The 27,701-nt window shown below is 45.6% G+C and overlaps 1 protein-coding gene across 1 annotated transcript in view; it reads right to left on the bottom strand.

Moving 5' to 3' along the window:
- The window catches only part of LOC112241461 (microtubule-associated serine/threonine-protein kinase 1-like), a 63,710-nt gene extending 37,272 nt beyond the window's left edge, over positions 1–26,438 (bottom strand). The window contains exons 1-4 of the mRNA XM_042318704.1: positions 26,114–26,438; positions 7,114–7,202; positions 6,510–6,585; positions 5,198–5,270 (exon numbers count right to left, since the gene is read on the bottom strand). Coding sequence (XP_042174638.1) covers positions 5,198–5,270; positions 6,510–6,585; positions 7,114–7,202; positions 26,114–26,133 — 258 coding nt within the window. The 5' untranslated portion in view covers positions 26,134–26,438. The remainder of the gene's footprint in view (positions 1–5,197; positions 5,271–6,509; positions 6,586–7,113; positions 7,203–26,113) is intronic.
- Positions 26,439–27,701: the final 1,263 nt, after the last annotated feature.

Here is a 27,701-nt window from a genome sequence, read left to right as displayed (position 1 = left end):
CCACCCCCTCTCTCTCTCTTTCTCTCTCTCTCTCCATTGGACCTCTGCTGGACAAACTCAATATCACAAAACAAAAAATGTGATGAAAAGAGAGTGGGAGGGAGAAAGAGTGTCTGAAGAGAGAGAGAAAATAGACCAAGTCTAAGAAACTGAAAACTAAAACTGGTCAACAAGCTAAAGTGGAGCCTCAGGGGTCTTAGCACTAGCAGACCCTACTCTTAAACAAATGTGTTTTCTGTTCTAGAGCTACAGGAAAAACCAGGCTGGATCAATCAAGGGCTTTAATGAACACGCCTCCCATAGGGATGGGGAGATAGTGGTGTGTGTTTGTGCGTTTGTGAATGAGTGAGTGAGTGAGTGAGTGAGTGAGTGAGTGAGTGAGTGAGTGAGTGAGTGAGTGAGTGTTGGGAGGTTAAACAATGATTTCTGCCATGAAATCCATTCCAACCAGGCCTACTTCTCTTCCAATCCAAACCACTCTCTCTTGCTAAATGCACATCACCATTATCAATTGAACCTAGGGAGATCTCCTCCTCTCTCTCTCTCTCTCCATGAGGAAATCTCTCTAAGGATAGAGGATACAAGGAAGGAGAGATAAATAAAAAATGGGATCCACCCCCTCTCTCAGGATCAGCAGGATAGAGGGATACAAGGAAGGAGAGATCTGATAGAGGGATACAAGGAAGGAGAGATAGCAGGATAGAGGGATACAAGGAAGGAGAGATAGCAGGATAGAGGGATACAAGCTCTCTCTCTCTCCTCCCCCTACAGTCTCTCTCTCCACCCCTCTCTCTCTTCCTTCCTCTCTCTCCATCTCTCTCCTGCCTCTCTCTCTCTCTCTCTCCCCCTCTCTCTCTCCACCCCTCTCTCTCTCTCTCCTTCTCTCTCTCTCTTCAATCTGTCTCTCCTCCCTCTCTCTCTCTCTCTTTCATTGCCAAAGCCTCTCTCTCCTCCTTACTCTCTCTCTCTCTACTTTCTCTCTTTTTTGTTTCTATCTCTTGTAATGATCTCAAATCTTAAAGTCTCTCCACCCCTCTCTCTCTCTCTCTCTTTGATCTTCACTCTCTCTCTCTCTCTTCTTTCTCCTCTCTCTCCTCTCTCTCTCTGCCTCCTCTCTCTCTCTCTCTCTCTCTCTCTCTCTCTCCACCCCTCTCTCTCTCTCTCTCTCCTCTCTCCATCTCTCTCTCTCCTCCTCCTCTCCTCTCTTCATCTCCTCTCTCTCTCTCCACCCCCTCCTTCTCTCTCCTCTCTCCTCACCCCCTCTCTCATCTCTCTCTCTCTCCACCCCCTTTCATCTCCTCTCTTCTCATCCCCTCCTTTTCCTCTCTCTCATTCAATTCAATGTAATTGAAGGGGCTTTGTTGTCATGGGAAACACATGTTAACATTGCCAAAGCAAGTGAAATAAACAATAAAAAACGTACAGTAAACATTACACTCACACAAGTTCCAAAATACATTTCAAATGTCATTTTATGTTTATATACAGTGTTGTAATGATGTGCAAATAGTTAAAGTACAAAAGGGAAAATAAATAAACAGAAATATAGGTTGTATTTACAATGGTGTTTGATCTTCACTAGTTGCCCTTTTCTTGTGGCAACAGGTCACTTGCTGCTGTGATGGCATTCTAGTTTGCTCTGTTTTTTTTGTAAATTCTTTCCAATGTGTCACGTAATTATCTTTTTGTTTTCTCATGATTTGGTTGGGTCTAAATGTGTCTCTCTCTGTCCATCTGCCCTCCTTTCATCTCCTCTCCTCCTTTCTCTCCTCTCCTTTCATCTCCTCTGCCCTCCTTTCATCTCCTCTGCCCCTTTCATCCCTCTGCCTCCTTTCATCTCCTCTGTCCTCATCCCCTCCTTTCATCTCCTCTGTCCTCATCCCCTCCTTTCATCTCCTCTGCCTTTCCTTTGTCATCTCCTCTGTCCTCATCCTCATCTCCTCTGCCCTTTTCATCTCCTCTCTGTCCTCATCCCCTGTCCTCCCCCTTTCATCTCCTCTGTCCTCATCCTTTCATCCCTCCTTCTCCTCTCATCTCCTCTGCCCTCCTCATCCCCTCCTTTCATCTCCTCTGCCCTCATCTCCTCTGTCCTCCCCTCCTTTCATCTCCTCTGTCCTCATCCCCTCCTTTCATCTCCTCTGTCCTCATCCCCTCCTTTCATCTCCTCTGTCCTCATCCCCTCCTTTCATCTCCTCTGTCCTCATCCCCTCCTTCATCTCCTCTGTCCTCATCCCCTTTTCATCTCCTCTGTCCTCATCCCTCTGTCCTCCTCCTCTGTTCTCTCCTCCTCATCCCCTCCTTTCATCTCCTCTGTCCTCATCCCCTCCTTTCATCTCCTCTGTCCTCATCCCCTCCTTTCATCTGCTCTGTCCTCATCCCCTCCTTTCATCTCCTCTGTCCTCATCCCCTCCTTTCATCTCCTCTGTGTATGCGGATCCTGCAGTAGCTAATCAAGCAAGTAATGGTCCATGTAAGAGCCTGGGGAGGTCTGAAAACTGACGGGGGAGAGAAGAGAGGAAGGTGGAGACAGGAGAGGAGAGGGGAGAGAGGAAGAGAAGGGAGGAGAGGGGGAGAGAAGAGAGGAGAGGGGGAGAGAAGAGAGGGGGAGAAGGAAGGAGGTGGAGAGAGGAGAAGGAAGGAGGTGGAGAGAGGAGAGAGGTGAAGAAGAGACAGGTGAGGGGGACAGGGGAGGAGAGAACCTCCTGTCAACAGCACTGCAAAACTGCACTTAATGGTAGTGTGTGTGTGTGTGTGTGTGTGTGTGTGTGTGTGTGTGTGTGTGTGTGTGTGTGTGTGTGTGTGTGTGTGTGGGTGTGTGTGGTGTGTGTGTGTGGGTGGATGTGTGGTGTGTGGGTGTGTGTGTGTGTGTGGGGGTTGTGGGTTGTGGGTGTGGGGTGTGTGTGTGGGGGGGTGTGTGTGGAGGATGTGTGGGTATGTGTGGATGTGTGTGTGGGGGGTGTGTTTGTGTGTGTGTGGGTGGGTGAGTAGGTGTGTGGGGGTGTGTTTGTGTGGGTGTGTGTGGATGTGTGTGGGGGTGTGTTTGTGTGGGTGTGTGTGGATGTGGGTGTGGGGGGGTGTTTGTGGGTGTGTTCTCGTTCTTTTCCTCTTTTTTTGTATCCCCCCCTCTCTCTCTTACACACATTTCACTCTTCATTGACTCTTTCTGTATTCTCTTTCTATCTCTGTCTGTATCCCCCATCCCTCACTCCATCCCTCATTCCATCCCTCACTCCATCCCTCATTCCATCCCTCACTCCATCCCTCATTCCATCCCTCACTCCATCCCTCATTCCATACCTCACTCCATCACTCAGTTTAGCTAACTGAATGATAGCAATGGATAGAGGATGAGATAACATGTTTTTAAGACTGGTTGACTTTCTGTTTCTACTTTATTATCTCCCACACACACACACACACACACACACACACACACACACACACACACACACACACACACACACACGTTCTCTTTGAGCCAAGTCATCAGCCACAGTGATAAATCAGGTACTGAATGTACATCTTAGCAAGCGATCTGATCTGAGCCGCTGGTTTATTTTTAGTTCTGTTCTCCATGGGTAGTATTATGGGATAGATCCATGTTCACCAGCGGGAAGGTGCCTTTTAACTATTCAGCTGAGATTTACAGCACAAATTATAGAGGGAAAGGCTTTGGTACATGTGTGGGAGGGGTGGGGGGTAGTGTGTGTGTCTGTCAATGTGTGTGTCTGTCAGTGTGTGTCTGTCAGTGTGTGTCTGTCAGTGTGTGTGTGTGTCTGTCGGTGTCTGTCATGTGTGTGTCTGTCTGTCAGTGTGTGTGTCTGTCAGTGTGTATGTCAGTGTGTGTGTGTGTCTGTCGGTGTCTGTCAGTGTGTGTGTCTGTCTGTCAGTGTGTCTGTCTGTCTGTCAGTGTGTGTGTCTGTCAGTGTGCGTCTGTCAGTGTGTGTCTGTCAGTGTGTGTGTCTGTCAGTGAGTGTGTGTTTGTCTGTGAGTGTGTGTCTGTCAGTGAGTGTGTGTGTGTCTGTCTGTGTGTGTGTCTGTCAGTGTGTGTGTCTGTCAGTGTGTGTGTCTGTCTATGTGTGTGTCTGTCTATGTGTGTGTCTGTCAGTGATTGTGTGTCTGTCAGTGATTGTGTGTCTGTCTGTCTGTGTGTGTCTGTCTGTGTGTGTGTCTGTCTGTGATTGTGTGTCTGTCAGTGATTGTGTGTCTGTCTGTGGGTGTCTGCCTGTGTGTGTGTGTCAGTGTGTGTGTCTGTCAGTGTGTGTGTCTGTAAATGTGTGTGTGTGTGTCTGCCAGTGTGTGTGTGTGTGTGTGTGTGTGTGTGTGTGTGTGTGTGTGTGTGTGTCTGTCTGTAAATGTGTGTGTGTGTGTCTGCCAGTGTGTGTGTGTGTGTGTGTGTGTGTCTGTCTGTAAATGTGTGTGTGTGTGTCTGCCAGTGTGTGTGTGTGTGTGTGTGTGTGTGTGTGTGTACCTGCACATGGCACCAGAAGGCTGCTAGTGTGCCGTGTAATCATTTTAAAAGCAGAACAAAACAAGTAGAACATCAACTCCACAGAACATGAGTTTCCTAATGGCATCTTGCATACCAAGCAGGGCAACATTTAATATATGGAAATACATTCTAGCGTATAAATACATATTCATGCATGGAATGTCAAGTTTCACTAATGTAATTTGCATGAATGAGAGCTAGAATAAAAAACAGGTTTCACCCTATCAGATGTCTCATGACTTAAAGGAGCAATCTGCAATTACTACTTCCACTGATTATGGTTTGAACTGCAGATTGCCCCTTTAACAGTTATATGGTGGTTATTATGAAGAAAAGGACTGGATAGTTTTTCCTCTGTCCTGCTTTCAACTGTCAAGTCTACTCAAATCAGGGACCAAGGCATGAAGCAATGGAACTGCCTTGAGGAAACGCACAGTAACTCTGATAATAAGGCCAAACAGCTCCATGCTGCTAGATCATATCATGTTGGTAATATGAAAGGACCTCTAGAGTGTGGTGTTCAAATGGAGGAGTTATTACAATGATTTTAGTCTTTTTATTTGAGTTTCCTTTTGTCCGTTTCAGACACAGATAAAACACCATAAATAGGTAAGACAATAAATGATAATAAGGAAAACTTGTCATTAGAGATTGTTGTTCTTACACATTTTACCATCTGTGTAAAAATGGGTCAGTTGTAGTTACCGTTGAGCTGGGTGTGTTGGTGCCATATCCAGAGGAGGGGAGAGAGGCAAGGGACCATCTTCGACCGTCCGCCCTGCAGAAGAGAGAGGAAGAGAGTGGGAGAGAGAGAGAGAGAGAGAGAGAGAGAGAGAGAGAGAGAGAGGGGTAGGGTGGGGAGAGAGAGAGAGAGAGAGAGAGAGAGAGAGGGGGGGGGGTGGGAGAGAGAGAGAGAGAGAGAGGGGTAGGGTGGGAGAGAGAGAGAGAGAGAGAGAGAGGGTAGGGTGGGAGAGAGAGAGAGAGAGAGAGAGAGAGAGAGAGAAAGGGATAGGGAGAGAGAGAGAGAGAGAGAGGGGTGGGGGGTGGGAGAGAGAGAGAGAGAGAGGGGGGTAGGGTGGGAGAGAGAGAGAGAGAGAGAGAGAGAGAGAGAGAAAGGGGGTGGAAGAGAGAGAGAGAGGGGGGTAGGGTGGAAGAGAAGAGAGAGGGGGGGGTTAGGAAGAGAGCAGGAAGAATTGCGTCATACTAGTTCCAGAGCAGAAAGGTAGATCCTTCTGTCCAAAAAGTCAGAGAGCTTAATGTTCCACATTTCTTTCACACCTCCTGGATTGCCTTTTGCGCCAATAATCCCTTCCTTTCCTCTGCTTCCCTGGGGTCCTGCTACACATATCTCTCTCTCTCTCTCTGTGGGTCCTTCTATCTGTCTGACACTGCTGGAGTCATGATGGATGTTGGTTTTGGCTACATCCTGGCACTCAGAGGCCCATCTGTCTGTGCGCGCACATAAACACACACAAACAAACACTTTGTCATGCCGTGTGACAGGGGAATGCAAAGAGGGGAAAGTGTCTCTGTATAAGGGTGTAAATGAATTCCCTTTCACTGTGTGTGTGTGCCACTGGAATATTGTCACTGCTTAACTAAACAGTCAGTTGAGGCCTAGGGTGGTCTAGTGGTCTAAGCCACTGCCTCTGGAGCACATTTATGGCTGCAGCAGGGGTTCACATCCAGCCTACTGCTATTTCAACAACTCTCTCTGTCTTTCTTCTCTACTATCCTGCCCACAAAACTACACATATTCCTTCAAATAATAATGGCCTGTTGATTGCTACTATGGCGGTATTGGTATGACAATGTGTTTGTTTATGCAGTGTAGCCAAAGGCTTTTTGGTTGCTGTAGGATTACCTGATTTAGAGATATGGCTGCTAGATTAGATTATAGGATGATAAAAAGGGACCTGCCAAGAGCGTTACCTGCTTTTTAATCCCTTTATATAACCTGATATAATCCCTTTATATGTAAACAGCAGATGTATTGAGTATTCCAAATGCTATTTACCTTCTAGAGGAGGCAAATGAGAAGTGGGCAGGGCCACTGGGGGAGAAGTTCCTTGGGCTGTCCAATGGACTACTTCCTGTGGAGAGACAGGGAACATACATGAAGTGCCATTATAATATTTAATATATAATATAGACATTTTTATCCAGAGCAGCTTACAGTCATGCATGCATACATTTTAAGTATGGGCGGTTCTGGACATTGAACCCACTACCCTGGCGTTACAAGCACCATGCTCTACCAAATGATCTACAAAGAACCAAACTGGCCCATTCTACATCACTGTAAATACAGTATTAACTGTTATTATAAACTGTGTGGTTTGAGCCCTGAATGCTGATTAGCTGATAGCCGTGGTATATCAGGCCATATACCACGGGTATGACAAAACATTTATTTTTACTGCTCTAATTATGTTGTTAACCAGTTTATAATAGCAATAAGGCACCTCAGCGGTTTGTGATATATGGCCAATATACCGCGTCTAAGGGCTGTGTCCAGGCACGCGTTGTGCCGTGCGTAAGAACCGCCATTAGCCGCGGTATATTGGCCATATACCACACCCCCTCACGTCTTAACGCTTAATTATAACCAATTGCCTTACCTATGTGTCCAGGGAGAGGTGAGTGTGGTCGAGGGAGAGTGGGCGATGTACTGGTTAGAATGAGGCTCTTCCGGTTACTGGTTCGGCAACTAGAACACACACAGCCACAAACACACAGGCCATCATTATCTGCAACACAGTCAAAGAGGTGATAATGTTACCATCTAACAGCATCTACCACTCTTAGCGTAATATCTATGAGAAAGTCGGGTGTGATCGTGTGTACTTTCATGTGTGTGTGTGTGTGTGTGAGTGCGTGTTTGTGTGGCTGTGTGCTTCTGAGCTTGAACGCATGTGTAAGTGTGTGTGTGCGCTTCTGTGTGTAAATGTGTGTATGCATGCTCATACAAATTGGGCCAGAGAACATGGGGTATTGAAGTCAGCCCACCACGTGGGGAGAGAGCCAAAGCAACAAAGCCTTGTGGATCACACACACACGCACACACACACACACCACGAGCCACGGCAACAAGGACTTCCAATTTCCTTCAGTGTCAACTTGGACGAGACACCTCTCATGCGAGATAATGATGGGAGCGAGGGAGAGATGGAGAGAGAGCGAGAGAGAAGGAGAGGGGCAGGTAATGATGTGTTGAGATTATCATATAAATGAGGATTAACCCTCCTGATGCAAGAGAAAATAACATGGACACACTCTGAGTGTGACACAGATGGTGTTATGCGGGAGGAGGGCTTTAAAAGGTGTGATTCTACCATGACAACCATACTTCCTGTAGTCAGGGAACCGTACGTAACGGTGTTATGTTGTAGTTGGCTGAAATCCCTCACTAATATATATTCTCCATATTATACACCACTATCAGCATAGGAGAGAAATATGGTATGGCCTTGAAAAATCACCCACAGTAGACTGTTCCCTTTCTCCTCCTTCTCCTCGACCTCCTTCTCCTCCTTCCTCAATCTATGGTCGACCAATGACGACTCACTACACTGTATATTCACCACTAATAATGACTCCCGAATAACGACTTTCAACACTGTCAGCATAGCACAATAGTAACAGGAATATGGCATACTGTAGCCCCGAAAAATGACCCCCAGTAAAAATGATGTCACTTTTCTCCTCTGTGTGTGTGTGTGTGTGTACGTGTCAAGTCTGTTTTGGTTGCTCTGCCAGATCTCTCCAGTGTGCTGGTTTTGAAGGGTAGCTGTCAGCCAGATGACAAGAGGTAGGAAGCAGCACAGAGCTAACACAGCATGACAAAGACCTGGGCTAGGCTTGTTCCACATTGCATCAGATAGCATGCTGCTCTATACAGCTGGGATGTAAATTACACACACGCATGAGCAGGTAAGTACACGACACACACGCACGCACATGCACGAGCGGTATACGTACATGTCTGAAACAGCAGGACAATTTCCATAATGTATTGATGCATTTCAAATAAAGCACTCCCTCCCCCTTCCTCCCTCCCCCCTCCCTTCCTCCCTCCCTCCCTCCTCCCTTCCCCCTCCCCCCCTCCCTCCCCCCTCCCCCTCCCCCCCTCCCCCTCCTCCCCCTCCCTCCCTCCCCCCTCCCTCCCTCCCTCCCTCCCCCTCCCCCTCCCTTCCCCTCCCTCCCCCTCCCCCTCCTTCCCTCCCTCCCTCCCTTCCCCCCTTCCTTCCTCCCTTCCCCCCCCTTCCCCCCCCTCCCTCCCCCCCCTCCCCCCCTCCCTCCCTCCCCCCTCCCTCCCCCTCCCTCCCTCCCTCCCTCCCCCCCTCCCTTCCTCCCTCCCTCCCTTCCTCCCTCCTCCCTCCCCCCCCTCCCCCTCCCCCTTCCCCCTCCTCCCTCCCTTCCTCCCTCCCTCCCTCCCCCCTTCCTCCCTCCCTCCCCCCTCCCCCCTCCCTCCCTCCCCCCCCTCCTTCCTCCCTCCCTCCTCCCCTTCCCCCTCCCTCCTCCCCCCCCTCCCCTTCCCCCCTCCCCCTCCCCCTCCTCCCCCTCCCCCTCCCCTCCCCCTCCCTCCCCCCTCCCTCCCCCTCCCTCCCCTCCTCCCTCCCTCCCTCCCTCCCCCCCCTTCCCCCTCCCCCTTCCTCCCCCCCCCCCTCCCTCCCCACTCCCTCCCCCTCCCTCCCCCTTCCTCCCCTCCCTCCCCTCCCCCCCCTCCTCCCTCCCCCCCTCCCTTCCTCCCTCCCCCCCTCCCCCCCTCCCCCTCCCCCTCCCCACTCCCTCCCCCCCCCTCCCTCCCCCCTCCCCACCCCCTCCCTCCCCCTCCCTCCCTCCCCCCCTCCCCCTCCCTCCCTCCCCCCCCTCCCCCCTCCCTCCCTCCACCGCCATATCCCTTCTTTTTTAATTCTCATGTGTTTGTTCCTCGTCAGAACAGCTAACATCAAGGAAACCACCTAGTGATCTCTCTCTGTGTCACTCAGGCACCAGGAGAGGCTTGTCAACTCAACTCACATTTGGAGAGAAGGGGTGGTGAAATATTTAAGGGAAATGCATTAGGCTTGGTTTTGGAAGTGGCTTAACACCATTACACTACAACTCTCTGAGGACTGGAGGAGAACCAGACTGAAATACTGAGAGAGTCATCCCAGTCCTTACTCTCCGTTAACTTTCTATTTGATATTTTTTCGTCTTACATGTTTATTTAAATTTGGTTGGTTAATAGTATATTAACCTTCACAATTATCACACAATCAATAATACAGTGTAGAAAACACAGTACTTAAATTGTCCAATGTAAGCATTACCTTTAAATGTGTCATCATCTTAATGATGAATCTAGTTTCTTTATGAAGGAAGGCCCAGTGGAGACGAGAGGACTGTCTGGGACTTTATGGGTTCAGACTGGTCCTTCTAAGTGGGATTCTAAGTAACGCTGAATGTCACTGTCCTCTCCTGTGGCTTGATTAAATGAACTCTCTAACCCACATATAGAGATATAGAGAAGGAGCGGGATGGGTTTGAGAGGGCGGGGGAGGGAGGGGGAGTATGTGTGACAAAGAAATTGAGTGCGTGAGAACAAGTGAGAGAGAAAGGAGAAAGAGAGACTACCAGGGTTGAGAATATTGAGTGAAGGGGAAGAATAGAAAGATACCTTGTTTTATTTCTTCAGAGTTCAGTTCCACTACATTAGAATGAATTGAAGTGATGAGTCATCCATAGACCTAACTGGAACTATGCTCAGTGGATGACATGCTGTGTCTTTATAACATTTCTCATGACTTTAGTCTGATGGGAAAAGATCTGAGCTAGAGCTGACAAATGAAAAATGGAAGGAAACATGGGAAAGAGGGGGGTGAATATAGAGAGGGAGGGGTGAAAGAGAGAAATGGAAAGGAAAAGAAGACAAGTGTGTGTGTTTTCTCTCTCCTCTCTGGTGTTGCTGAGTGACAGGGTAAATCTCTCAGTCACGGTTATGGTCATGTAGTGTGGGCTCAGCCGCTCTCCATCTGGTTTAGATAGTGTGTGTGTGTGTGTGTGTGTGTGTGTATGTTTATGTGTGTGTGTGTGTGTCTGTGTGTGTGTGTGTGTGTGTGTGTGTGTGTGTGTGTATGTTTATGTGTGTGTGTGTGTGTGTGTGTGTGTGTGTGTGTGTGTGTGTGTGTGTCTGTGTGTGTGTGTGTGTATGTTTATGTGTGTGTGTGTGTGTGTATGTTTATGTGTGTGTGTGTGTGTGTGTGTGTGTGTGCTGCTGGCTTTATCCCAAGACCACCATAAATCAAGAGCAGTACCCTTACTATATCACACAACATAAATGTTTTTGATAGCATATCATATGGCATTTCTGAGGTGGACAAACATTTTCAGCATGATTGTGTTCAGTTTGGTTTATCCTTAATGACCAGTCTCCAGACTAGACACATCTCTAGACAGCGTTAGCTACATCTTTCAGAATTGAATTGAATCATTCATTTAACCAGGTAAATAAATGAGGAATAAATTCCTCCTTGCTTCGTTCTGTAATGACCCGACCACGAAGCAGTAAGAGAGAGGGGGGTGAGGGGAGGCTGGGTGTACACGGTTACTATAGCAACACTAAAGAGTCACACAACATACTACTCATGTGAACGTCCAACCCCGTCCTGTAGTTACAATAACAGGTCTTCATTATTCCTTTCTTTATTAGGATCCCCATTAGGTGTAACGAAAATAGCAGCTACTCTTCCTGGGGTCCAACACAGAACATTAATAGACCAGAACAGTTCAAGGACAGAACTACATACATTTAAAAACAGCACTCATAGTCTACACATCAATACATACACACAATATCTAGGTCAAATGGGGGAGTTGTGCTGTGAGCTGTTGCTTTATCTGTTTTTTTAACCAGGTTTGCTTTTCATTTAAGCAATATGAGTTCTTTGCAATAATGGCTCTATATATTACTGTACACTTTCTTGAATTTGTTTCTTGAATTTGGGGACTGTGAAAAGACCCCTGGTGGCATGTCTGGTGGGGTAAGTGTGTCAGAGCTGTGTGTAGATTGACTATGCAAACTATTTGGAATTTTCAAAACATGAATGTTTCTTATAAAAAGAAGAAGTGATGCAGTCAGTCTCTCCTCAACTCTTATCCAAGAGAGACTGGCAGCATAGTATTTATATCAGCCCTCTGATTACAATGAAGAGCAAGACGTGCTGCTCTGTTCTGGTCCAGCTGCAGCTTAACTAGGTCTTTCTTTACAGCACTCAACCACATGACTGGACAATAATCAAGAAAAGACAAAACTAGAGCCTGCAGGACTTGCAGTGTGGTGTCATAAAAGCAGAGAATCTCTTTATTACGGACAGACCTCTCCCCATCTTTACAACCATTGAATCTAGATGTTTTGACCATGACTGTTTACAATCTAAGGGAACACCAGGTCTAGAACTTACTTTACACTTTGCACTCTGACTTTATGACATTTGACCGACATCCCATCTCTGTACATGACCCTTGAACTTCTATGATATCACATTATACGAAAACATGCAGATGAAACATCAAATAATCTGGTGTGTGGGCAGTTTCATAAAACGTCATAATCTGTCATATAAAGCGTTTTAATCTACTGTATCATAATCCATTTAATCCAGACATCAGGCTCAGCCAGCAGCAGGCAGGCAGTCAGCCAGTTTAGTCAGTCAGCCGATGGCAGTCAATCAGTCAGTTTGATAGTCAGTCAGTCAGTAGTTGACAGTAGTGTTATCAGTCAGACAGTCAGTCAGTAAATCAGTAGCTGACAGTAGTGTTAACAATGAGTCAGTCAGTAGTTGACAGTAGTGTTAACAGTCAGTCAGTAGTGTTGCCTGTCTTGTGTGATCTGTGAATTCTAGACATCAATAACCCTTGCTGTGTCTTCTGACTCTTTACCTCATGAGGTCACACTGTAATAAAAATCACATTTGGTAAAACATGATGATGAAGCAGAAAATCTGCTGTGTGGGCAGCAGTTCATAATCCATGATAATCTACTGCATCACATCACCAGGCTACAAACTCTTCCGGTGGCAGGCAGTCAGTCACTCCGACAGTATTTGACAGTAGAGTTGCCAGTCAGTGTGTGGTTGTGTGATTTATAGAGAATCAATGGCCCATGCAGTCTCTGTCTGTCTGTGGGTTCTGGTGATCAGTCAGAGTAACAGAGGAGAAAGCTGTGATAACAACTGATGAGAAAAAGGCCAAATGGCAGTGTGTGTGTGTGTGTGTGTGTGACTAAATCAAAAGTTCCCATATCACCCCGCTCCTCCGCACACTCCACACTGGCTTCCAGTCCACTCCACACTGGCTTCCTGTCCACTCCACACTGGCTTCCAGTCCACTCCACACTGGCATCCAGTCCACTCCACACTGGCTTCCAGTCCACTCCACACTGGCTTCCAGTCCACTCCACACTGGCTTCCTGTCCACTCCACACTGGCTTCCAGTCCACTCCACACTGGCATCCAGTCCACTCCACACTGGCTTCCAGTCCACTCCACACTGGCTTCCAGTCCACTCCACACTGGCTTCCAGTCGACGCTCGCATCCACTACCAGACCATGGTACTTTCCTACATACAGTGCCTTGCGAAAGTATTCGGCCCCCTTGAACTTTGTGACCTTTTGCCACATTTCAGGCTTCAAACATAAAGATATAAAACTGTATTTTTTTGTGAAGAATCAACAACAAGTGGGACACAATCATGAAGTGGAATGACATTTATTGGATATTTCAAAATCAAAAACTGATAAATTGGGCGTGCAAAATCACTCTCCAGAAGTTCAGTGAGGATCTCTGAATGATCCAATGTTGACCTAAATGACTAATGATGATAAATACAATCCACCTGTGTGTAATCAAGTCTCCGTATAAATGCACCTGCACTGTGATAGTCTCAGAGGTCCGTTAAAAGCGCAGAGAGCATCATGAAGAACAAGGAACACACCAGGCTGGTCCGAGATACTGTTGTGAAGAAGTTTAAAGCTTTGGATATAAAAGATTTCCCAAGCTTTAAACATCCCAAGGAGCACTGTGCAAGCGATAATATTGAAATGGAAGGAGTATCAGACCACTGCAAATCTACAAGACCTGGCTCCCTCTAAACTTTCAGCTCATACAAGGAGAAGACTGATCAGAGATGCAGCCAAGAGGCCCATGATCACTCTGGATGAACTGCAGAGATCTACAGCTGAGGTGGGAGACTCTGTCCATAGGACAACAATCAGTCATATATTGCACAAATCTGGCCTTTATGGAAGAGTGGCACCATTTCTTAAAGATATCCACAAAAAGTGTCTTCCAGTGGGAGACACACCAAACATGTGGAAGAAGGTGCTCTGGCAGATTTGAACTTTTTGGTAACAATGTAAAACGTTATGTTTGGCCAACACAGCCCATCACCCTGAACACACCATCCCCACTGGGTGGTGGCAGCATCATGGTTTGGGCCTGCTTTTCTTCAGCAGGGACAGGGAAGATGGTTAAAATTGATGGGAAGATGGATGGAGCCAAATACAGGACCATTCTGGAAGAAAACCTGATGGAGTCTGCAAAAGACCTGAGACTGGGACGGAGATTTGTCTTCCAATAAGACAATGATCCAAAACATAAAGCAAAATCTACAATGGAATGGTTCAAAAATAAACATATCCAGGTGTTAGAATGGCCAAGTCAAAGTCCAGACCTGAATCCAATGGAGAATCTGTGGAAAGAACTGAAAACTGCTGTTCACAAATGCCTCCATCCAACCTCACTGAGCTCGAGCTGTTTTGCAAGGAGGAATGGGAAAAAATTTCAGTCTCTCGATGTGCAAAACTGATAGAGACATACCCCAAGCGACTTACAGCTGTAATCGCAGCAAAAAGTGGCGCTACAAAGTATTAACGTAAGGGGCTGAATAATTTTGCACGCCCAATTTTTCAGTTTTGATTTGTTAAAAAAGTTTGAAATATCCAATAAATGTCGTTCCCATTCATGATTGTGTCCCACTTGTTGATTCTTCACAAAAAATACAGTTTTATATCTTTATGTTTGAAGCCTGAAATGTGGCAAAAGGTCGCAAAGTTCAAGGGGGCGAATACTTTCGCAAGGCACTGTAGCTGTAAGAGGAACTGCCCCTCCCTACCTTCAGGCTAGGCTCAAACCCTACATCCCAACCTGAGTACTCTGTTCTGCCACCTCTGGTCTCTTGGCCCTCCCAACCCTACAAGAGGGCAGCTCCCCTCAGCCCAGTCAAAGCTCTTCTCTGTCCTGGCACCCCAATGGTGGAACCAGCTTCCCCTTGAAGCTAGGACATCAGAGTCCCTGTCCATCTTCAGAAAACCATCTGAAACCCTACCTCTTCAACGAGTATCTTTGGAAGGTTGACAGAAGCCTGATGCTGGTGGCAGGAAGAATAGGGACCGACTGTTTGATATCTCGACCCATCCTCGGCGCCATGTTGCGCTGCGCTTGCTGTCCAGGAGAACACAGACAACACTGTGGAAGCCCGGCTCTTCTGAAGACTCAACTGATCCAGGATCACCAGAGTTCTAACTATCACTTTTGTGGCTGAACCGACAAAGGAGTCAGTGACTTTTCCCAGGTCATATCCATAGACTTGCTCTCCATGTCGACGATGAAGTCAAGAACAAAGTGGACGCGGCGGAGCTCCCTTATGTGAAGATGCTGAACAGAGTCCTGCCCCAGGACACCAGGACTCTCGACTGGTCACCTGCTGTGGAGAGATTCAGTGCGTGCTGCGACTGTCAGTCCAGAACCTACCGGTACTACTTCCCATGCTCTGGATGTAGTGTTGATGACAGCGGCTGCCAAACGCTATGAGGGCACCCACGACTTCCGCAACCTGTGCAAGGAGTGCTGCAGTTCCAGAGGACCATCCTGCCACGGTCCAGTCTGTCCATCATGCTCACCCTACCATGCCCACTGCCACAGACCCATAAGACCTATCATATTTGAGATCAAAGGACTGGCCTTTCTCTATCACCAGGTACGGTGCTGCTGCTGATTGGCCAGAAGCTGGAGGCTCCAGAGATAGTGGATCAAGTCCTGGATGTGGAGAGGAATCCCAGGAAAACCATGTACAGCACGGTGGTGGACTTTCCCTTGGTGCTGTTCCACTGCCATTTTGAGGTGTTGAGCTGGTGCAGGGAGGCTGAGGAGGTGAACCACTCCCTGGCCACGCTGCAGCAACACTGGACCCAGATAGCAGTCAAGACCCAGGTCCCCCTTTACTATAACTGAGATATGCGGTTGTCCCACCTAGCTATTTTAAGATTTAAGTCGCTCTGGATAAGAGTGTCTGCTAAATTACTAAAATGTAAAAACATAAATGTAATGGAAAGTCAATGGAACACAAAGCTAAAATATCACGGTTCAGTTCCATCTGTCTTAGCCTGGAACTCACTGTGATGCTCTCACAGCCTCTCTCTGTTAAACCTGCCTTTGAAAGAGGACAAGATTGAAATCTATTCTCTATTCTGTGAAAGAGAAGATAACCCACTGGGCATACCACATCATTTCAATGTGGAGAATTGGGTCACATTTGTTAGATACGTATCAATAAGATTCCAACCTATTTTCGCCCACTCAAAACGACAGCCAAACGTTAGTTGAATTCCCAATGTGTTATCACTATGCTTTCAACCATCTAAAAGCACAACCACATTCTAATGGAAAATACAATGTCAGATATTTTGTTTATTTATACAACAACTTCATATTTTTTTATTTGATGTGTTATCACTGTGCTTGATCTAATAGTACAACCATATGGCCTGGATTGCAGTTAGTTGAGATTGCATTAAAGTACATGTTGCAAGTGATCAATGAAGTAAAGCCTTACATCAGGCTATTGACTGTCTTACAAAAGTAATAGAGAATTCTGTTTGGTTGACAACGCAACCAAATATCAACATTTAAAGGAGAAGTGCTGCTTGGATAGTTCCATCTGAGCCACTGGCTTAATCCTGTTCTTTAACTTTTATTTTTGGTTGAGATGGAGACGTGAATCCAACATATAATTTGTTAACTTGTCGACAAGGTAATAGGCTATTTACCATATTGCAAAAGTGTTATTGAATTGTGTTTGATTGTCAACGCAAACAAATATCAACTGTTGAAGGAGATCTTCTGCTTGGTTAGCTCCATCTGTGCCACTGAGTCTGGCTTTAATTCCAGTTTGTCTACAAAGGAACAATTGATCTGTTGGTGTCACATCTCCATTTCAACGCAAAATGTATGTTCAGGAATAGTGATAAATCAAATCAAATTTTAAATGCACTTTAAATACTGTTTGATTTGATTTAATCCTATTCTTTAACTTGTATTTTTGGTTGAGATGGAGATGTGACACCAACATATTTATGATGAACTTGTAGATTCTATTTGAAATTAACCAGAGCTTGAAACCCTAGGCCTTTATGTATTGCCTATTTTTAGCTGAATCCTGGGCTGAATTTATAGAATAGCTGTTGATGACTTCCCAAATGTTATATAGGCCTAAATAGCATCATTGATGCTATATGATTGATATGTATGATAAGTACGGTTACATTTCATTTGCTCTGTTAAACCTACCCCTTTGGAATGACTTCGATAGCAAGTGAATCTTTTAAAACCGATTAAGGATCGGACCCTTTTTTTCAATTTTCGCCTAAAATGACAAAATCTAACTGCCTTTAGCTCAGGACCTGAAGCAAGGATAATGCATATTCCTGATGCCATTTGAAAGGAAACATGTGAAATTGATGTTGCCCAAATCTAACTGCCTTTAGCTCAGGACCTGAAGCAAGGATAATGCATATTCCTGATGCCATTTGAAAGGAAACATGTGAAATTGATGTTGGAGAATATAACACATTAGATCTGGTAAAAGATAATGCAATGTACTTTTTTGTACCGTCATCTTTGAAATGCAAGAGAAAGGCCATAATGTATTATTCCAGCCCAGGCACAATTAAGTTTTTGGTCACTAGATGGCAGCAGTGTATGTGCAAAGTTTTAGACTGATCCAATGAACCATTGTATTTCTGTTCAAAATGTTGTATCAAGACTGCCCAAATGTGCCCTAATTGGTTTATAAATAACTTTTCAAGTTCATAACTGTGCACTCTCCTCAAACAATAGCATGGTATTCATTCACTGTAATAGCTACTGTAAATTGGACAGTGCAGTTAGATGAACAATAATTGAAGCTTTCTGCCAATAGCAGATATGTCTACATCCTGGGAAATGTTCTTGTTACTTAAAACCTCATGCTAATCGCATTAGCATACGTTAGCTCAACCGTCCTGAGGGGGACCCACCAATCTTGTAGAGGTTAGGTGGAGATTTTTTTAACACTACAGCATACAATGACATTCTAGACGATTCTGTGCTTCGAACTTTGTGCCAACAGATTGGGAAGGCCCTTTCCTGTTTCAGCAAGACAATGCCCCCGTGCACAAAGCGAGGTCCATACAGAAATGGTTTGTTGAGGTTGGTGTGGAAGAACTTGACTGGCCTCTACAGAGCCCTGAAAGGCCGACTGCGAGCCAGGCCTAATCGCCTGACCTCACTAATGCTCTTTTGACTGAATGGAAGCAAGTCCCCACATCAAAGTTCCAACATCTAGTGGAAAGCCTTCCCAGAGTAGTGGAGGCTGTTATAGCAGCAAAGGGGGACCAACTCCATATTAATGCCCATGATTTTGGAATGAGATGTTTGACGAGTAGGTGTCCACATACTTTTGGTCATGTAGTGTACAAATTCAACATAGATTGTCTGTATTGAAAATTGGTTACAATGATGACATAATCCTGTGTTTGAAATTTTGAGGGAAACAGTTGAGGGAAATTTTACCCACAAAACAACGTAGTTGATTACTTTTTTCAAATCCAATGTAATTTCCTCGTAGATTCCAAATCACAATACGTTGACAAATTACATTTAAAAAACATTGCGAGAACAAGAAGAACAGAACAAGAAGAAGAGTAAGCAAGATACATAAAAGGGGAGGAAAGAACCATAAAGAGAGTAAGGGGGAGGATGACATGTAGAGGGAATGATAGCTAGTTGTTCTTTCCTACTGTACCCAATCTGGCGGCTGTCAACAGGTCAAAGGTCAAATCAGTGGTAATGACTCGTGTGAAGAGCGATTATCCCCCGTGCAGGCCCCTCACTGGCACACTGCCATTAGTCTCACATACGAGTGCACACACAGACACTCACACACACGCACAAACGGATGCACACACACACACAGGATACCAACTGAGCGTATTGTGCTCTTTGTGTGGGGAACAGTGAATAAAGTAGAGAGAACAAGAAATGGAGTAAAAGAGAAAGTGAAAGGTGAGAGTGCACCACTTCTCCTCTTCTCACATCATTTCATTTCTGTCAATTGCAGAGCAGACAGTATTTTATTTACCCCCCAATCATAGGAAGATACTGACATTGACACTTCTGATGTAAACACACACACACACACACAGACCCACCCACCCACACAATCCTTGGATGGCAAACCAGCTTGTGTTTAGGTTCACTATGTTTTATGGTCTGGTTAATTGCTTTCTAAAATAACTGCTCAACATGACTATATGACTATAGTTCCTATAACAAGGCCATGTCCACAGAGACAACACACAGAGGACAGCTACTATTACATCAAGACAAACAGTGTGTGTGTGTATGTGTGTGTGTGTGTGTGTGTGTGTGTGTGTGTGTGTGTGTGTGTGTGTGTGAATTTCCATATATACTGTATGGGCAGCATGGTGATCAGTAGTTTCAGTAGTCCTACATCTTATGTAACCACATACTGCGTGTCTCAGGGAGGGTGGGATATGAAAAAACACGTGAAATAGGACAAATATAAGCACCCACCAAATTATTATAATAATTATTATATTGATGATTATTATAATGATAATTATTATTAGTAAAGGGACTGCTAGTCCAGTATATCATAGTAGACTGTTCTAAAGACTATGTGCAGTAATTCCCAACCCATCTATACGGGTATATCATCATGGTGGACAGTGTGTGTGTGTTTGTGTGTGTGCCTCTGTATCTTTGTGTGTGTACGTGTCTATACAGTAAGCATGAGTGTGTGCTGATGTAACGTAAACATTAGTGTCGTCTTCTGCATGCTGAGTCACAGGGCAGACAGGACACCATGCAGACCTTTCTGATCGTTAGAATATTGATCGACCCGAGGCAATTTCCTGTCAGGTGACCTTTCCATGACACTCCGGGTTTCTTAATGTTTACCGCTGTCTGATGTGAAGCAGTGAAATCAGAGGTCACAATCAAGCCACAATATGAAGTGTGTGTGTCAGTCAATCACTATTGTCTACTGACTTTCTCTGACACTTCCTCGGGATTTCTTAAAGGGGGACTGCAACATTTACAGCTGTCTGGAGTCAAGAAACTGAGTCAGGGAAAGGGAGGGAGGAAGGAGGGTGTAGAAAAACTAAGTCAGGGAAAGGGAGGGAGGGAAGCTGAGTGAAGGAAAAGGGAGGCCAGGCGGGAGGGAGAAGAAAGATAAGAAGAAATGTCAAAAAACCTTCCCATCTAGACCAATTTAGTGAGAAACATTGTATAGTTCTTTGAGGGCCTACGCCTGCTCACAGCAGGGTGTTCTTTCACATCTACTGATAAAAGGGAAGGAAGACAATGACTGTGTCCCAAATGGCAACCTATTCCCTATACAGTGCACTACTTTTGACCACGACCCATAGGATCTGGTCAAAAGTAGTGCACTATGTAGAGAATAGGATGCCATTTGGGATGAACACATGTTGTCCCCTTTACACTATAAAACGAGGATGCCGACAGACAGAGAAACATTTGGCCCTGGTAGATAGCTACAGTCAGACCTGGGTTCAAATACTATTTAAAATCAGGTAAAATACTTTGATTGTTTGCCTGCATGGAGTGCCAGATGGACAGGGTTTAAAGTATTGGGACTATTCAATCAAGCACAGATGAAGTATTTGAAATTATTTCAAATAGTATTTGAACACAGGTCTGGTAGCTACATCATCTAGGAGGATGTCTGTCTATCTAGCTATTTCTCTGTCTGTTTGTCTGTCTAGCTACAGTAGCTAGCATGGCGACAAGACATGACAACTCTGGCCTGTAGGTCTGTCTGTCTGTCTGTCTATTTAAGATGACGGGGTCTGGAGCTGTCAGAGAGAGAGAGTAGCCTTCCAGGGAGTTCTAGTTAGGAAACACATCAGTGAGTCTGACTACAACACATCTGGAGCCCAGGCTGTCAAACCAAAATATACTGACTGAGCTAGCCACGACGGCAGCTAGCAAAATGCTACCGCTAGCACACTTTAACAGCAATAGGATAGTCCACAACAGGCATATTAGGTCCATGTCACAGCTCTTTAAGCTCATACAATGAGCTAGCGACAATGCTAACAAAATGTTAATGCAAATGTTTCTCCACAGATGTAGAAAGGCCTATAGATTTTTTTCTCGAAGAGGAAAGGACTATCATGACCTTTTATAAAGGTGATATGCCTCTTTAAGACACTATTTTTGTTATGTTATTGTTATGCTTTTGAAACAATGGGTGGGCAACTGCACTCTATTATCGTCTGTAATTCAAAATGATGTCAGTCACAGGCGCGTAGGTGCAAAACAAACAGAATAATGAAAAGGCTGTTATGCCTTGTGGTCATACTGTAGGCCTGAGGCAGTCGGTTACCCCGTTTGAACTCTCCTATCATGATTTATGACAAAGTTATGTAGGCTATTCTTGAGGTGTCAAAGCATGCCTTCAAGGCAGCCAGAGTGACACAGCAGAATCAGAAGCTAATTGAGGCACTGAAATATCTTTACTGTAATATCTATTGACTGAACTGAGGTAAATGTTTTTGCCCCCTTTTCCCCCCTATTCCGTCCTATTATTATTGATGACAAGGTTAGACTTTTTTAGGTGTAAAAAATAAAATGTGTCTTCGAGGTAGAGTGACACAGCAATCATCAGAAGCTTGGAGGGACAGTGCTGTCTTGTGTACTGTGTCTTGACTGAAAGCTACATTGGGCTGAGACTGGGAGGTGGTGCATTGAATCAGCTATAGCTTTTGTTAACAGACCCTTATGCAGGCAGGGGGTTGCATCCCAAATGGCACCCTATTCCCTATAGTGCACCACTTTTGACTAGGGCCCATACGGGAATAGGGTGGCATTTGAGACCCACACAGGGACACAGGGTAAATGACCTGGAACTATTACCTCGTTAAAATATAATTGTCTACGTTCCAAATGTCACCCTATTCCCTATGTAATTGTACTATTTTTGGCCAGGGCCCATAGGGAATAGGGTGCTGTTTGGGACACAGAGGCAGACAGTGTCATACACACCGAGTCTGAAGGACATTTAATATCATTATTGATGATGCGTATGGTTAAGTGGTTGTCAAATCCTCCACTACGGAGAACCATGTTCTTTGAATAATACATTTATGTAAAATTCTGTACTGCTGGATATTAACACTAATACTTTTCTTATTATGACAATGATTGAATTATAATGTTTAGCCTTGGAACATGGACTCCTTTCCATCAACAAGCCACATATGCTACAGTCAGTTGTTTAATGAACAAAAATAGGACAGCACTCTGGAGAATAAACTTAAATGAACATATTTTATTGCCGCGTGCATACGAGGCAACAGCAATCAATATCACCACAATTCGACAAGTATTCAGCACCTGATCTAAGTTTATATAAGGTGGAGTGGAGCACGTTGTTGATCTTTACAGTCAGTTGTTTACCATGTCAATGTTGTGAAATACAGATGGATACGAAGATTATTACTCAGCTATCATGATGAGAGACCAAGTAATTACCAGTACACTGAGTCACTAACGGTTTTGGGGGATCTAGTGTGTGCACCTGCTATCCAAAAACATCTAAAGTGATGTACTCCCTGTGCTCTGTTTTGACTACTGCCCACCTGCTAGTACAGAGGTAGGATATTAATTTGAGCCGGTTGCTACAGCAGGAAAATAATCCTGCAGCAACAGGAAAGGTGAATTATTACGTGGATTATAATTAATGGTTGATACATTTTTCGTGAGGGGGGAATCAAGTCTGTTAAACAAGTTTAACATTTCCTGCATTGCAGGAAAGTTCTCCAGCAACAGGGTGATCAAATTAAGATCCTACATCTGTAGCAGTCAGATTCCAATAGCGCACAGAGAGAACTACACCAATCTGCTTTCACGTTAGCTAGTCTGCCACTGTGCGTAGCTTAACACAGAGGAGAGAAGGCTCAGTGCATAGCCACAACATCAATAGCATTGATTGACTGGGGGCGTAGGGTTAACAACATGGTGGCACACAACTGACATGACTGCAATGTAAATCTGGACTTCAACCACGTTGCAATGTAAATCTGTAGAACACACACCTGATGAGGGGTTACATTCAAACACACTCTTTCTCTTGTTCCCTCATTCCTCTATACTAGCTTTCAGATGGCGTTCTATGAGGAAGACAGAAAAGAGAGAGAGAAAGAGAGACCGAGAGAGAAAGAGAGAGAGAATTCATTTTGCGTGTAGCTACATTTTGAGTATAGCTAAAAAGAAAAGCAAAAAGAGTCAAAAAACTAAACTAAACTAAAGATGAAAGAAAATAGAGAGTCTCTTTAGAGTGCTGAGTTAACCCCAGTGGGCTGCTGTTAAATCTAGGCCCAGACTGTACCTCAGGCTCTGCCTTTCATTTTACACCCCACTCCGTCTTCCCCTCTCCTGTTCTACACTCCTCCTCGCGTCGTTCTCTCTATCCTTCCGGGCACGGGCACAAAGCATCTTCCTTCTCTAATTGAGACAGCCTGAGAGAGTCGGCCAAGACCGAGCGGCTTGCAAACACACACACACACACATGCAGGCAGACAGTGACATACACTCACACACAAGCACGCACACACATACTGTACATAAACACTGATATACCCTGATAAGAACATAAGACACACTACCACCCACGTTATGCTACTAGCTACACACACAAACATGCATTGCATGACAAGTAAGTACAACAAATCTCTGACCTACTACATGGAGTGTAATTTAATGAAGATCAAGCCATCATCATAAGATCAGAGAACCATGTTTCCTCCTGGAGATAGATTCATACAAAGAGATTACAGAGAAAGAGCTGTAGAAGAAACCTTGAGGCAGGGTGCTGGAGGTATTATCACACACAAACACACACACACACATACACACACAGAGATGCACACACACACACACACACACACACACACACACACACACACACACACACACACACACACACACACACACACACACACACACACACACAGAGATGCACACACAAAGAGATGCACATACACACAGAGATGCACACCCACACACACACACACACACACACACACACACACACACACAGAGAGAGAGAGAGAGATGTACACACACACAGAGATGCACACACATAGATAGAGACACACACACACACACACTGCTGCCATCAGACAAAGGGATTTATACTAATCCTCCTATGAGCAGATGAGATGAAGTCGTAAATAAAACGCTACAGGACAACTGGGATTGTGTACTATGGCAGATAGAGAGAGAGGAATGATGGGAGAGAGGGAATACAAAATAGTGGTAGAGATGGGGAAGGCGCTCTAACCCAGACACCACAGTATATATAGCACAGCATTGACCCTCCCCTACAGAAGCAAGTAACCCAGACACCACAGTATATATAGCACAGCATTGACCCTCCCCTATAGAAGCATCTAACCCAGACACCAAAGTATATATACCCTCCCCTACAGAAGCCTCTAACCCAGACACCACAGTATATATAGCACAGCATTGAACCTACCCTACAGAAGCCTCTAACCCAGACACCACAGTATATATACCCTCCCCTACAGAAGCCTCTAACCCAGACACCACAGTATATATACCCTCCCCTACAGAAGCATCTAACCCAGACACCACAGTATATATACCCTCCCCTACAGAAGCCTCTAACCCAGCCACCACAGTATATATACCCTCCCCTACAGAAGCCTCTAACCCAGACACCACAGTATATATACCCTCCCCTACAGAAGCATCTAACCCCAGACACCACAGTATATATACCCTCCCCTACAGAAGCCTCTAACCCAGACACCACAGTATATATACCCTCCCCTACAGAAGCCTCTAACCCAGACACCACAGTATATATACCCTCCCCTACAGAAGCCTCTAACCCAGACACCACAGTATATATACCCTCCCCTACAGAAGCATCTAACCCAGACACCACAGTATATATACCCTCCCCTACAGAAGCATCTAACCCAGACACCACAGTATATATACCCTCCCCTACAGAAGCCTCTAACCCAGACACCACAGTATATATACCCTCCCCTACAGAAGCATCTAACCCAGACACCACAGTATATATACCCTCCCCTACAGAAGCCTCTAACCCAGAAACCACGGTATTTATAGCACAGCTGTAACATGTCTATCAATCATCTACAACAGTGATTCCCAACCCTGTTCCTCCAGTTCCCCTACAGTACACATTTTTATTGTAAGCCTGGACAATCACACCTGATTCAACTTGTCAACTAATCATCAAACCCTCAATGAGTTGAATGAGGCGTGTCTGTCCAGGGCTATAACTAACCTGGAGGACCAGGGTTGGGAAACACTGATCTACAACATCCCAAATACATGTGCATCACCAACATGCTCACAAACAGACGTTCATTACATAAAATGGAACAGAGAAAATCATGCACATGTGCGCACACACTTAGGGTTAAGTGCTCAAGGGCACATCAACAGATTACTCACCTAGTCGACTCGGGATTCGAACCGGCGACCTTTCAGTTACTAGCCCAACGCCCTAAACCGCTAGGCTACCTGCCGCCTTATGCCTCATTATACTTGTGAGGACTTTTTGGGGACCAACAATTGATTCCCATTCAAAATCCTATCTTCCCTAACCTCTAACCCTAAGCTTAACCTTAAACCTAACACCTAATCATAATTCTAACCTTAACCCTAAACCTAACCCCTAAGCCTAAAATAGCCTTTTTAAAAATGAGCACTGGCAAAATGTCCTCCCTTCTCTGAATTTGAGTTGCTTTACTATTCTTGTGAGGACTTCTGGTGCTCACAAGTATAGTAAAACGTACACACACACACACACACACACACACACACACACACACACACACACACACACACACACACACAGTGCCAATACGAGACAGAGGGACAACTGTGACACAGCATGAGAGCTGGCCGGAGGTTGACAACCATCAAAACAACAACAACAACACCTTTCTTAAACCTCCACCTAATGCTATGACAAGACAGACAGAGGGGGAGAGATGAAACCGGGTCCACGGTGAGAGAGAGAAAATAAACAGAGAGAGATTCAGAGAGCTTTGCGGTTAATGTTATCACTACACAGAGAGACAGGGGTGACACTAGAAAACAACTGAGAGAAGACAGACCGATAAGCAATGAGATAAAAGGAGAGAGAAAGAGGGATGACACCAGGTCTACAGTAGAAGGGAAAAAACAGAGAAGCTCTGCCATTACCTTTTCGTGCGTCGAAACATGTTGCTACAGGATGCGCTGTGAGGCGCTGCTTTGGCAAACCCACAGGAGACTAGCTGAGCCACACAGACAGACAGACAGACAGACAGACACACAAGCAGCTAGGCAGTCAAGAGGCTGAATACACACTCCACAGCACCAGCATGGCAGCCTGACGGGGAGTGTGTGTGTGTCAGAGAGAGGGAAAGAGAGAGGGTGGAGAGGAAATGTCAGCAAAGCTACAGACAGCGAAAGAGAGCGAGAGAGCGATAAGAGAGAACGAGAGAGGGAGAGCGAGGCACAGAGGAGGAGAGAAAAAGAGGGAGGGAACAGACTGCCTTGCTTCCCTCTCGGACAGAGGGAGGATTCCGGGGCTGCTCTCAAGGGCAGGAAGTGTAGAGTGATGGAGAGAGGGGGGTATAGAGAGTAATAACAGCAGGGATGTGTATGAGTGTGAAAGCTATCTGAGGGAGGAGAGCAGAGAGCAGTGGACTGTGGACTAATGTAAATGACAAGACAGAGGAAGAGAGAGAGGGGGAGAGAGAGCAAGAGAGAGGGAGGGAGGGAGGGGGATCAGGTGACAGCTTGGTGTGTGTGTGTGTGTGTGTGTGTGTGTGTGTGTGTGTGTGTGTGTGTGTGTGTGTGTGTGTGTGTGTGAGAGAGATGACAGCAGCACGGGTGGTGCAGCTACCAAAACAGAGACTGGTACTTATTGGAGAGCTTGAAACAGCAATTGCAGTAGGAATCAGATGACAACAGCAATAGGATATGTCATATTGTACCCCACCCCTCTCCTCTCCTACCCCTCTCTTTTATTCCCCTACCTCCCTATCCTCTCATCTCTTGCTCTGTATGATGATCTCTCCTTCCTCCCTCCCTCTCTCCAACAAACAACCACCCTGCCATTTCATAAAATCCTTCCTTTTCTCCAACAAATGTATGATGATCTGTGACATCAAACATTTGCACTAGATATTGCAGAACACACACACTGCCAAGGGTAAACGTTTGAGGACACACACTGCCAAGGAAGTGTCATCATGAGGACACACACTGCCAAGGAAGAACGTCATCATGAGGACACACACTGCCACTGCCAAGCCAAGGAAAACGGAGGACAACACACTGCCAAGGAAGAAACGTCATCATGAGGACACACACTGCCAAGGCATCATGAGGACACACACTGCCAAGAATGTCATCATGAGGACACACACTGCCAAGGAAGAATGTCATCATGAGGACACACACTGCCAAGGAAGAATGTCATCATGAGGACACACACTGCCAAGGAAGAATGTCATCATGAGGACACACACTGCCAAGGAAGAACGTCATCATGAGGAACACACTGCCAAGGAAGAACGTCATCATGAGGACACACACTGCCAAGGAAGAATGTCATCATGAGGACACACACTGGAAAATGTCATCATGAGGACACACTGCCAAGAAGAATGTCATCATGAGGACACACACTGCCAAGGAAGAATGTCATCATGAGGACACACACTGCCAAGGAAGAACGTCATCATGAGGACACACACTGCCAAGGAAGAATGTCATCATGAGGACACACACTGCCAAGGAA

This window comes from Oncorhynchus tshawytscha, unplaced genomic scaffold (genome assembly GCF_018296145.1).
Source record: "Oncorhynchus tshawytscha isolate Ot180627B unplaced genomic scaffold, Otsh_v2.0 Un_contig_4934_pilon_pilon, whole genome shotgun sequence".
In the NCBI taxonomy this organism is placed as follows: domain Eukaryota; kingdom Metazoa; phylum Chordata; class Actinopteri; order Salmoniformes; family Salmonidae; genus Oncorhynchus; species Oncorhynchus tshawytscha.
The sequence above is the reverse complement of the archived record's forward strand: the minus strand, read 5'-3'. Positions and strand labels throughout refer to the sequence as shown.